The sequence below is a fragment of the Balaenoptera acutorostrata genome, chromosome 5, assembly GCF_949987535.1.
Source record: "Balaenoptera acutorostrata chromosome 5, mBalAcu1.1, whole genome shotgun sequence".
Classification (NCBI taxonomy): Eukaryota; Metazoa; Chordata; class Mammalia; order Artiodactyla; family Balaenopteridae; genus Balaenoptera; species Balaenoptera acutorostrata.
In genome coordinates this window covers 51,493,133-51,506,610 of record NC_080068.1, presented here as the reverse complement: position 1 = coordinate 51,506,610, position 13,478 = coordinate 51,493,133, and the positions used below count along the sequence as shown (strand labels likewise).

Below are 13,478 nucleotides of genomic sequence, written 5' to 3'. Positions count from 1 at the left end.
CCCATATCACAGCCTACATGCACACGCATGCGTGCACACGCCAACAGACACACGCCGCAAAGCAAATCGCAGTCCCCATGTACCCTGTGGCATTGCATATGCTGCGAGGTAAGCTTTAGGCGACACTCCCAGCAGTGTTTTGGACCACAACACACGCTAGAAACCAATGACATGGCCCTTCTTAGGTGGCTGTACTGACTGTTGTCTGCGCCTAACTAGTCCTCCTCCCAGTTAACCAGAATCATTGAGCTTTGACCCACCTTCACCAGCACCCATATGAGGACCCAAAACCCCACACGGCCCGTAGTTGGGCCCTGATTCCTGGACAGTCAGCTGAAGGCAGACGGGATGTGCCCGAGTGGCGGGTTTTATCTGCAAGCGGGCGCGGATCTAACACTGGGGTCCAGGCGGCCGGAGAGCCCAGCAGGTAGTAGCATGGACTCTGGAGCCAGCCCTTGTGCCCCGGTCCCTCTAAGTACCAACCATGGGCTCTGGGCCCTTAGTTTCTCTGTGCCTCAGTTTCCTCATCTGTAAAATGGAGATAACAAGAGGACCTACCTAACAGAGCTCTCGTGAGGATTACTTGAATTGAAATAGGTGACGTTGATAGAACAGTCCCTGGCACAGAGCAAGTAAAGCGTCGGTTGCTATCATTTTTATTCTTGTTGTTGTTTATTACATTGTGGTTGGGAGGAAGGAGTTGTGATGTGAGACTATTGCTGTAAAGAGGGAAGAGCCTTTCCTTAGTGTAATAAAGAGGGATTTGGGGCACATACAGATGTCAACCCTCTAGCCCCTTTCCTCACCAGTCACCCACTTCCGTCCTCTGGCACATGCGCAGACACATGCTTTTAAAGAGGAAGAATTCCTCTGAGACAGAATGTTCCTTTCCTCTTGGTGACCTTGACTGAAGGAGCCACCACGCTCTCTGAAGTGGCCACCTGCTCCTATTGTCCGTTTCTTACCTATTCTCTAGATGGGAAAGAAGAAAGAAAAGAGCAAGAAAAACAGTCCAGAGGTTCGTTAAAGACTTCTCAAAATAGATGAGACGCACACACGCATACCCAGGAACTTGGTCAAAGCATTTACACGTGCATTCTAAACAAGCCTGACTGATGAATTCCCAAGGAGACGTAGTTCAGAAGTCATCCACAGATAGCAGCAAGACACTCACCTTCTTTTGTCATCCTGAGAACGCCCCACCATCACCTCCCCTGTCTCCGGCTCTCTCAGAGCGATAACAACATTTTTAAAGAGCCTAGGAAAGCTCTTTCTTTCGGAGGTCGTTCGGTTTCATCCTATCACATCCTAATATTCTCTATTTTGGATATGATTGGCAAGTATCCTGCCAAAGAGGTCAGATGAAATGTTTCTTTCATGTTTAAAATGGGAGGAAAATCCCTCAATGAGGAGAGTCCCCAGGGGAACATTTGAGGTTTGGGAACATTGCTAAGCCCAGGAAGACAGGAGGGCACTTTTAGGACAAGTGACGGGGAGGTAGTCTGGACAGGAGCAGAGTCCCTTCTGAGTGTGGAGGACGTCCTGTGTCTGCGAAGGACTAGCCTGAGCGTAGTAAAGAGAGGCAGGTGTTGGGGGCGGGGGAGAGAGCCTGTAAAGGATGTCATAGTTTATTCCAGGACTGCAGGGGCACAGAACAAAGCAGGGCAAGTGATGCCCTCCAGGGAAACCCTCTCCCTCGGGTAGTCTGACCAGGTCCAACCAGAAGCGTGGGCTTCTGGGATTTTGTTCTGGTTACTTCAAGGATATTTTCTGACTTTATTCAGACAGAGAGTCCTAAAATAACTCTCCTCCAGCTCAGTCGTCCATGGGGACTCGCAAGCACACGCTGGGGCGGTTGGACCAGAGCTGTAGAGTCATAGGAGTAGATGCTGAGGTAAGACCGGGAGCAGGGGTTCCACAATGGACAGGTGGAGAGACTGCTGCTTGGGGACCTTCTTAGCACAGTGACTGGTCTCAAAAACTGCCAGTTACCTTTTTTATTTTTTTTGCGAATATTACATTTAATCATTCAACATTAAAAAAAATAATTTAAATACCCACTATGGGCTAGAGACTGTGCCCAGTGTGGAAAGTTCAGGGAGAAGGAGGGTAAGATGCAAGATGAATATGATTAGAATCTGTCTGGGGAGGCTCATAAATACAACACAGAGTGCTTAAGAGAAGCAGACACAAAGAGCTGAGAACACACAACAACACAACAACTTGCTTGGGGGTGTCAGGAAAGCTTCCCAGAAGGGTTGATATTTAGTTGTCATAAAGAAAGTGTAGGAGCTGGCCAAGCTGAGAAAAGGGCCAGGGATGTCACCAGTATATTAATGATTAAACATGCAAAACCTAGGAAATAGTCCTGGGTTCAAATGACAGCTTAATCATTTACCAGCTTATAAAACCTGAATCAAGTTCTTAAATCTCTCTGAGCCTTAACTTGCTCATCCATCAAATGGGAATCATTCTCTTCATCTCATAAAGAGAATTCAGTGAGATGGGAGCTGTAAAGTTCTTGGCCCAGCACCAGACTGAAGTAACCACCCACAAGTGTAGAACAGATCATTCTTTAGCCTGTTCTGTTTTTTTGTTCTGAGTTGTTATGAAAGTGGGGAAATGGCCCCCTGAGAAACCCCATCAGAGAGACCCAGACTTCAAGGAGGCTTTGGCTCATGGCTCTTCAACAGCCCTCTGGTCAGGCAGAACGTGTTGGCACAGTGGAATATTCTGGCATCTCGGCTTAGAAAATACATAAATTTCCTCCGGTTCTCTCTTAATTTCTTCTGGTTCCAGGGCTTTACAGCGTGAATCACACCCAGTCTGAAACTCACACGTGCCAACAGGGAAGATGAGGAAGACAGAAATGCCAGCCAGCTCCCCATCCCCCATCCCCAGGGCACTGCCCACCCAGCGTACACACCTTACTCATAGGGCAGAGCTTCCCGGCCCTAGCCACACCTTCCTCATCTTTCCTCTCCCCGCCCTGCCTCCAAAGAAGAAGGAGTACCAGGAGAAAGGGAATTCCAGTTTACTTTAAACAGAACTCAGGGGGAAATGGCATTTGTCTTCACAAGGAGGAAATCAGGCCTTTTCGGTTCCTGCATAAAGTCGTGCTACCCTGGCTACTGTCAGCTCAGCAACTTCCTCAGACGGCTCAAACCGCGATGCCCTGAGGCGTGGAACTTCCCAGCACGTCCGAGGGCGGCAGCTGCCCTGGAGGTGAAAGCGAGCTTAGGACACAAGCCCTCCCAGGCTGGGGGCCTGATGAAGGCCTTCTAGTTCCAGATGACCCTTGCCCCCACGGTGGTACCCTCTGAGAAGAGCTGGTGGGTGGCAGAATAGTTAATGAGGTGGCCCGAATATTTAAGTACCATCTATTTTACCTCACACGTTTTGGCCTCCTTTTGGGCAATATGAACCCTCAGAAACGCCCCTTCGCTCAGCTGCCCTCAAGGGCCCATGGGGGGAATCACCCGCTAATTCCAGCTCTTGTTGCACGGCTGTCCCTTGCGAACAAGAAGGGTGGCCTTGAAGAGCCCTGTTTGAAGACTGGTCTACACTGAGGGCCAGACAGCCACCAGTCCCATGGAGAGGAAGCCGGTCATTCTACTACTTGCTGTTTCAAAAAAAAAAAAAAACAGCACTTGAGTTGGGGAACTGCCTGTTTTATCTTCAGTAGAGGTGGTATTTAAATATATCCAGTAAATCGCAGAGTTGGAGGAGATCCAACTGCCTAGAGTTAGGGAAGAAACTTTGAAGGACAAACCTGTGATTTCCTAAATTAAATGTATCCTGGGGCAAGAAAGAAGGGTCTTAGAGAGAAATCAACTACATTCTTTCTCTCCTCCCATTTTTTTGAAAGGAGGAAATTAAAGGGCAGTTTTCAAAGCTCCTAACTGCAATCAGTGTATCTTTTTGAATCTTGAAATACACCCATCACCTTACCTTGCAGTAATAATCCTCCTTTCACAAGTTCTTAAAAGAGCTGTTAAGAGGCTTCAGTGAACTTTGAATTGTTCTAATTTCAGCGCAGTTTGGAGGCTGAGAAGCTAAGTGCAGAGTAGAGGTTATCCATAAGGGGACTGACCCCAAACTTTCTCTACTTGATCCAGTCTGCATATTTGAGTGTTCGGTGCTATAATTCTACCTTGACAATAGTAAAAAGGGAAAGAGAACTGTACTGATAATTATACCAATCTGGCCCTAAAGGATTCTGGGAGCAAAGAGATGCGCGTGTGAGTGTCCAGAAGTGTGGAAGCTCTAAAATGGTACATTATGGTCGGTCTTTGTAGACACGTCAAGCTCTGGTCTTAGTCTCAATGTTAGCAATACCTCCTTGGCGTTTTAGAAATTATAACCAGCGGGGGCATGAATGTCTCCTGTAGCCTTCTTTCACCCAAACCTTTGCGAGAGTTACTAAAGAGTTAATGAGTAGACTCATTCGCTTCTTAGCTCTGCTCTAATTCCTTTGGGGGAAGGGCTAATGAGAAGAACAAAATACAAAAGCCATTCATAAGAGAGGGGGGAAAAAATAGAAGGAGAAGTGGCAAAATCATCCACAAATAGTAAATCTCCAGAAATGTGGGACAGATCTATCACCTTTGCGATGTAGTTCATGAAAGATGGGCACTGGTCCAGGAAGGTATATCTGGATAGGACTTTAGCTTGGTGCACAGGGCACCTCATTTAATTTTCTTAAAATTATGTGGGCCGGTAGAATAGCTCTTCTTTCTCTGTCACAGCAGGTGAGTTGTGTATGGGTCCACAGGGTTAAGTGATTAGCCCATAGTCAGACAGCTAATGATAGAACCACACTTGAATCCACATATTCAGACTCCAGATCTGATGCTCTTTCCAATGCGTTTAAGAGTCCCATTCATTTGTTGAAGTAGAAAATAACTTCTCGGTGGCCTGAACGAGTAAATGGGGTCCCTAGTACCAACTTTAATGCCAAAAAGTCACTTTAACTATGAGGAGACAAAAGCCCAATTGATTCTTGGTATTTCTGAGGTGAAATAAAACTGAAATATATACATTATTAGCCACCAACTCACACAAAAACAGCATTGTGCCCCAAAGTAGTAATCTCTGGAAGCAGTATGGTTATTCTTACAAGGCTATGTGCTCAAAGGGTTTTTTGTTTTTTGCTTTTTTAACTGCCCATTAATAGTTGTCTTTGGAAACAGATTTTAAACTACACCATAAAACATTCATGTTACTTTATAATTGTACCTGGTTATTTCTACAAACAAAACATAGCGTTACCTACCAGACTTGACCTTATTTTATACACCAAACTTGATTTTACCCTCTACAAAATCAGAGTCACCTTTCAGGGCTGAAAACTGGACACATGACCCAAAGAGGTGTTTTTTTAAAATGCTTTGATTTGATGGCATCATTAAAATCAGTGCATCTCCTACCAAGATGACCCTTTTGAAGTGGACACTACTGACATAGCGCTGTGGTTCTGCTTTATTAAAAAAATCAACAGCATTATTTTGTCATGACCCTTGACTAAGCATCCTAGGTCTTCCAATATTTTGCAAATGCTAGAAAGACAAGCTAAAGCATATGAAAGAAGAAAATAGTACTTCAGGAGATTTTAAATCCACTACCCCTGCAGACGGCAGCAGCAGCAGCAACAGATTGGCGGCATTCTTAAAAAAATGATCACATATTACTGTGAACTGTTTTCTGAACTCAAGGCCAGCCAAAAGGTCTTAATAAATATTGGCCATTTACCGAACTTAGCCTAGCCTGAGAAGCATTTTGATAACAGAATTAAGCTCCTGGGTTTTGCGTTGCAGAATGATCTGGAATGAACACCCTTCCTTCATCTTCTTTCTGTGCCTTTTCTCCTTCCCAGGGAGCATTGCCGCCATTACGGTGACAGTCATTGCTGTGGTGTTGCTGGTGTTTGGAGTTGCAGCCTATCTAAAGATCAGGTAAGACAGCACCTTCCTCTTCTTTATAAAGAATGGAATTCCTTTTTATCAGGCTCTGGGCTGTGAGCTGTTTTGCTGAGTTCTTGTTTCTTGATAAGTATCTCAGCTCTCAGAAATCTTGGCAGGGAAGTGAAAATGGCCAGCGTACTGCACCCTGGACAGGAATAGATGGGGCAGTATCTGAAAGTTGGCAAAGCAGAAGAAATCATCTGGACTATACAGCGTGATGATGTAATGGAAGGAGAATGAACCTGGAGTGAAGGGACTGGGGCCTTGGCCCTCCGCCCTTAACTCACATCATCACCCTGAGAAAGCCACATGCCTCCTGAGCCTCAGCTTGTCTCACCTGTGAAATGGGCGAGATAGGCAGGCTCAATGGTTTCAAAACACTGATGTTCTGAACACTGATGTGGGAGTGTGTACCCAGCCTGGAAGGAGGTTCTCACCGCTTCTAAAGCAAAATGTTGAAAATACAAGGAAAGTGTAGTGTTTTCTACAAAATTGGGTTTTTTCCCCCCCGAGACTATATCCTTATAGTTTGGGTTTTAAAATATCCTTTCTCTTATGAAAAGAATGTGATCACAGATGGTAGTTGAGTTTTTACTTTCTTTAGCCAAAGAGAAAGTTGCAGTACTCTGTGAGCCCTCCACTTTTGTCGTCTACCGTCTGTACAATCAAAACTCTCAAAAGCCACGTTACTCACGCTGAGTGTCCTTCTAGCTGTAAAATGCCAAAAGGCAAGTGGCTGTCTGGTTCCCCAGTCTGCCCAGTGCCTATAACAGGGACAGAGGGACGCATGCCACCGTGATGAGCACACCTGGTCCCTGACCCCCCAACGCGTTCTCCTCCCAACAGCCAGGCCCATCTTTGCGGAAGCCCCTTCGCCCTGTCACTCCCTCCCTCAAACGCCCCCAGTGGCTTTCCCCCTGCCCTTAGAATTAAACTGACCCTTCAGCTTGGCGTGAGCTCCTTCATGGACCCACCCTGCCACATCTTCTTGCTCATCACACATTTCTCTCCCTGTTAACCACTGAGCTGCAGTCACACTGGCTTTCCATCCAGTTCTTAGAACACACCAGGTACTTTGTCTCTCCAGGCCCTTGGTTCTTGTTGGTCCCTCTCCCTGAAATGTTTTTCTTTGAGTTCTTCCTCATACGTGGCTTTCAAGTCACATTCTCCAGGAGACTTCCCTTCCAGTTTGGTGCCTTTGTTATTTATTCTCGTAGTGCCTCAATTAGTTTCATCCTGGCTGTTTCCACTGTATGTGATTTTATTTGTTTTTTTAATATGTTTGCTTGTCTATTGTCTCTTTTCCCCACAAAAATGTAAGCTGCCTGAGGACCCAGCGTTATCTGTGAGCTCAGGGCTGGCATAAAGAAGATGCTCGATAAATTGAATAAATGCACAACTGAACGTAAGAACACACAACCACACAGGCACAGTTGTGCACACATGCACACTCTTGACTTTTTCTCATCACAGCCGTGCTTCTCCCTCAAGAGGCGTGTCCTGGTTCCCCACGTGGAGCTCACATATTTAGTTTCTCATCTCTATACACACAACCCCTCCGCTGCCCTCTCTCATCTCCTCCAGTCACCCCAGCCCAGACCCGTGCCCACTGGGGAACCCTCCCCTCCCCCTTCCCTTTCATTTCCCTCCATCTTTTGTTCTGCAAATGAACAAAATCAATCTAATGACTGGTGTCAAGTATGAGAGTGCCTTGTAATATCACCCCTATCTAAGGTACAAAGAACAGGAAAGCCAGGTTTCAAAGAGAAATCGGAATTAAAGTGCCAGCATTACCTGTGTCTAAAAGCCTTTATGAAAGGATCCAGAGGTCTTCAAATTAAAAAAGCAATCTTTCTCTTCATTAAGTCTATATTTCCTTGAGCATCAAACAGTATTATGAATTATAGCTTACTGAATGCTACCCTTTACCATCTGGCTTAATTACTAGTTTATCACGGTAGATACACTGTATTTTAATTATTAGTTAAATTGGCTTTTATGAACTAGTCTGGGTACCTCATTTCCCACTTTGTAACAGAGCTTCTCTTTGTGTTTGGGAGATTCTGGGTGGGGCTTAAAGAAAGGAACTTACAGAGAAAATTGAGAGACATTGTGGAATCACCAGTGGTGAGTTCCGAAGGGCTATGTCACCAAAAATGCCTCCATAGAGTATGGAACAAAATAGAAACACTTCCCTCTCGCCACAGACTTGCCAGAAATGATGTTACAATAACCTCAGGACTCGTCTTCTTGACTCCAGGCAAGAATTCAGTTTCACCACCTGAAGCCCACCACTGATGACAGACAGGCAGACTAGAGCAGTGACTGAGAATTCAGACTCCAGGAGCAGGGAGATCTCAGTTCCAATCCTAGCCCTACCACTTTCTAGCAGGTTCTACCATCACCTGGGCATGTAACAGAGCTTCACTATCCCTCACTTCGCTCCTCTGTAAGATGAGGACCGTAATTGTAACTACTTGGTAGCATCGTTGGAAGGATTAACGGATGCTGCTTCCCAGGTACGTAGCACTGCCATCATCATCATCATCGTCAAAGTGGTCAGCTGGGAGGAACGCCAGTAGGACAGCTGCTCAATAGATAGTTACTGAGCGTTAGCCAGGTGCCAGGAACTCTTCTAAGCAATGGGGTCACATCAGTCATGAGACACAGTTCTGCCATCTCAGAACTTACTGGGTTTGGAAAATTTTGTTAGCATGCCATTAAAATTGGTTCTAATGAGTGCTGATTAAAATTGTATAACATTTTACTTAAAAAATTTAAAGTGTAGGGACTTCCCTGGTGGCACAGTGGTTAAGAATCCGCCTGCCAGTGCAGGGCACACGGGTTCGAGCCCTGGTCCGGGAAGATCCCACATGCTGCGGAGCAACTAAGCCCGTGCGCCACAACTACTGAGCCTGCGCTCTAGAGCCTGTGAGCCACAACTACTGAGCCCGAGTGCCACAACTACTGAAGCCCGCGCACCTAGAGCCCGCGCTCTGCAACAAGAGAAGCCACCCAATGAGAAGCCCGCGAACCGCAACGAAGAGTAGCCCCCGCTCGCCGCAACTAGAGAAAAGCCCGCGTGCAGCAACAAAGACCCAAGGCAGCCAAAAATAAAAATAAATTAATTAAAAAAAAAAAATTTAAAGTGTATTTTTTCTCCAAGCATTCTCGACACTAGATAAATTCAGTGAATGATTAAATTGAACTAGTCGTTGTTTCTCTCTCCTGTAATGTAGTTCCTCCCTCTTAATGTAGAAAGGCCCCCATGGTATAAATATAAGATTGTTAATCTTTGGCACTACAAACTTAAGGATGGATAAAGTGATCAAACCCCTGTTCAGAAACCCCCTAAGTAAAACCTCTTTCTGCTGCTCTGTTAATTATTTTGGAAAAATGATAACATAAGGAGGTTAATAGCGCTCATGAATCTTAAGGCTGTGCTAAAACCCCTTCAGGTGTTATTTTGCCAAATTCTTGGAAAGCCCCACTAATCATTCATCAAAAATACACTTGGCTCAATTGACAAATGTGTGTGCATGGGTGTGTGTGTGTGTGTGTGTGTGTGTGTATGTACCTAAGGTTGAGTTTTGCCTTGGCTGGAAATTTCCTCCATTCCTATTGTCCCACATTTCTGAGAACAATAACATGACAGAGGTATGTTATCTGTGGTTTTTTTAGCTCACTTGGCTGGAGCAGCAAGTGACTGAAATCACAGCCCATGAGGGAACCATTAGCTTCTGGCCTGCAACCACAGACTATCACCCCAGGCCCAGCCGATGTCCCGGCAAAGGCAAAAGAAGATCCGCTTGAAAGGGCAGCCTCACCACCAGAAAAAGGGCACTCCTTGCGAGCTCTGCTAAACAGTGGCTCAGGAGTTTCACCACTTTCCCAAATTCTAGCTCCTTCTGAAGGCGTCAGTAAACCGATCAGCCATCCGTTTTCACACTCCTACTCTTCAGGGATCCGTGACCCCTAGTTTTGTCACAGTATCTCCTGCCTGGAGGACCTCATCTCTCTGTAACCTAAGCCACTTTTGGATGCAGTTTATAAAAATGAACTGCCCAGAACCTTCCAAGGCTCTTTTCTACTATCCACCCCCGTATTGTAGCCAGCAACAATGTGGGGTGGAGGGAGGAACGTGGGCTTTGCAATCAGGTTCGATACCGACCCTTCTACTTACTGTTTAGGTGGCGTTGGGCAAATTATAATCTCCCTGATCCTTCATTTCTTCACCTGCAAATATAGAGCTGATAACACCTATCTTTCAAGGTTGTCTTGAGGATGAAGTGGAGTAATGAATGTAGATGACCTGGAAAGACCGTATAACATGGTGGTTAAGAATATGGACTCTAGGGCTTCCCTGGTGGCGCAGTGGTTGAGAATCTGCCTGCTAATGCAGGGGACACGGGTTCGAACCCTGGTCTGGGAGGATCCCACGTGCTGCAGAGCAACTGGGCCCGTGAGCCACAACTACTGAGCCTGCGCGTCTGGAGCCTGTGCTCCGCAACAAGAGAGGCCGCGATAGTGAGAGGCCCGCGCACCGCGATGAAGAGTGGCCCCCGCTCGCCGCAACTGGAGAAAGCCCTTGCATAGAGGCGAAGACCCAACACAGCCAAATAGATAAATAAATAAATAAATAAGTCGGGAGCGCTTTAAAAAAAAAAAAAAAAAAACCTAACCCATGAAGGATTTTAAGTCCTTATTAAAAAAAAAAAAAAAAAAAAGAACATGGACTCTAGGGCAAGTTCATTAATCACTCTGCGCTCAGTTGCCTTGTTTGTAAAATAGGACTAGAATACTAATACCTAACTCAGGCTTGTTATGAGGATTAAACTATGATACAGATAAACACGCAGTTCCGGGGTTGAAGTGAGGGCCGTGGAAGGGCCAACTGCTGTCCTCGTTGTAATTGTCACCATGCGCTTCCTACTTAGGTGCTCAGTAAATTGTAGCCACCAGCAGCCCCGTTCCGTAGGCATCAGGGATTCAAAGGAGAGAGAAGAGGTGGAGGAGGAGGAAGATGGTGCGGAAGCTCAGTTTTCTAATTACGTGTTGACGAGCAGACTTCCATGTTCCATCTTGGCAATTTCAATTGTGCTTTTTCTGAACGCCTGTGAAGTGGCATCCACATTATACATTCATTAATAGGAGCTATCTGTGAGAAATCTTTATTCCAGGGCAACTTTAAAAGAAAGCAAAAGCCCTGCCTGCCTCTAGCAGAAGGTTGTCTTTAATTAGTGATGATTGAAGAATGAGGTAAGTCAGTTCTGTTTTGTTTAAATTGGCTCAAAAGTGTTCAGCCACGAGATAATCTCCTGGGCAGGAGACCGTATCTGCTATCGCCAGCAAAGTGGATACTGCTATAATTAGGTGTGCTGGTAACCCAGACAGACAACACGGCTGTTCCCTTCACAAAAATAAATGTGATCTTGATGTGTAGACACAACAGGGCCTGGCTCTTAAGACATCTTTGTAGAAGTCACCTGTTTTGCTTTTAAGTCTTTCTAGTGATGACATTTTCTGCAACTGGATTCTTCCTGGTTGTTGTTAGGTTGAAAAACTAGGCCCATAAAGAACCAGCCATGAAGTCTAAGATCTTCTAGAGTTTGTTAGCTACAGGTTGACCTTTTCGGGTCAGCTTCTGGCTTTCTGTAGGTCTAGTTGACTTGATTCTCTACCTCAGTGGTTCTCAAGACTTCAGTGTGCATAAGAACCAATGGGCGAGGGCTTCCCTGGTGGTGTAGTGGCTAAGAATCCACCTGCCAATGCAGGGGACACGGATTCGAGCCCTGGTCCGGGAAGATCCTACATGCCGCAGAGCAACTAAGCCTGTGCGCCACAACTACTGAGCCTGCGCTCTAGAGCCCACGAGCCACAACTACTGAGCCTGTGCTCTAGAGCCCGTGCTCCGCAACAAGAGAAGCCACCGCACAATGAGAAGCCCACGCACCACACCAAAGAGTAGCCCCCGCTCACCACAACTAGAGAAAGCCACGCACAGCAACAAAGAACCAAAGCAGCCAAAAATAAATAAATAAAATAAATTTATAAAAAAAAAAAAAAAGGAACCAGTGGACGAGCTTGTTAAAAACACAGTTTCCTGGGTCTCAGCCCCGTAGGTTCTGGCTCAGTGTGTCAGGGTGGGGCCCATGCACTGGCAGCGCTCACCAGCTCACGGGTGATGCCAGTGCTGTTGGTCCAAGGACCAGACTTTGAGTAACCCTACTCTACCCTTTCCTCCCAACACTCCAAACACACTTGGCTCTAAAGTTTTCCAGGTATGATGCTCTGCTGTTTCGTGCCTTTGTTTTTCTTGAACATGCTGATCCCTGGCCAGAGGTGTTTGGTTCACTTCTTTTTTTTTTTTTAATTTTATTTATTTATTTATTTTTATGGCTGTGTTGGGTCTTCGTTTCTGTGCGAGGGCTTTCTCTAGTTGTGGCAAGCGGGGGCCACTCTTCATCGCGGTGCGCGGGCCTCTCACTACCGCGGCCCCTCCCGTTGCGGGGCACAGGCTCCAGACGCGCAGGCTCAGCAGCTGTGGCTCACGGGCCCAGTTGCTCCGCGGCATGTGGGATCTTCCCAGACCAGGGCTCGAACCCGTGTCCCCTGCATTGGCAGGCAGATTCTCAACCACTGCGCCACCAGGGAAGCCCCACCTCTTTTTTATCTGGCTAATTCCAAGTTGTCTAGCTCAAAAGAGATCTTCTCTGGGAAGCTCCCACCCTCACCCTCTCCACAGTGAGTTTCATGCTGCCCATGCCTCCTTCGTACCGTTCCCTTCCCTGTACTGGAATCATTGCGTCCACCGCCAGTCTCCTCCGCTAGAAGGACAGAGAGCCCCTGGCAATACCTGACATAAAAGAGTTGCTTTATAGATACTTGCTGGCTGAGTGAATGATTCTGGGTAAGAAAGTTTGGGGTGCGGCAGCAGTGTTGGTTTATTCCAGATCAGGAGAAGCTAGGTTTAGAGAAGGGGAAAGGATGGGAATCTGTTAAACCATAGACTTCCCCTAGTTATCTCGTGACTCTGAACTTGTTGACAAATAGGCAGATGTTCCAATGTGCAGGCCTTTTCTGTGATGAGTGTCTGCCAGTATGATACTGGCAGATGATTTTAAAATATAAAATAAATTTTACCTGCCCCTTCAAAGTAAAGGTGATTATTTAAAGATACTGAATTATGATACTCTAACTGTTGCCGCTAACTTGCAGTGATTAACTGTGGGCAAATAAGTTCACCACTAATGGTCACAGATTTCTTAGCTTCAAATTGGTAGTTCACAATGTTAATTTCTTACTTTTGACTAATGGACCATGGTTATGTCAGATGTTAACGTCAAGGAAAGTTGGGTGAAGGGCTCATGGGAATTCTTTGTACTATCTTTGCAATTTTTCTATAAATCTAAAACCATCCCAATATAGGAAGTTTTTTTTTAATTATAGTTCAGTAGCTACCACACAGATGTGTTGTTTGCTTCTGCCCCAGAGCCTTTGCACATGCTGTTCTCT

General features: G+C 46.0%; 1 protein-coding gene across 1 annotated transcript in view; it reads left to right on the top strand.

Annotated features, from left to right (window-relative positions):
- PARM1 (prostate androgen-regulated mucin-like protein 1) overlaps positions 1-13,478 on the top strand; it is a 104,377-nt gene that overhangs the window by 81,819 nt on the left and 9,080 nt on the right. The window contains exon 3 of the mRNA XM_007179820.2: positions 5,876-5,954. Within this exon, the coding sequence (XP_007179882.2) occupies positions 5,876-5,954 (79 nt within the window). The remainder of the gene's footprint in view (positions 1-5,875; positions 5,955-13,478) is intronic.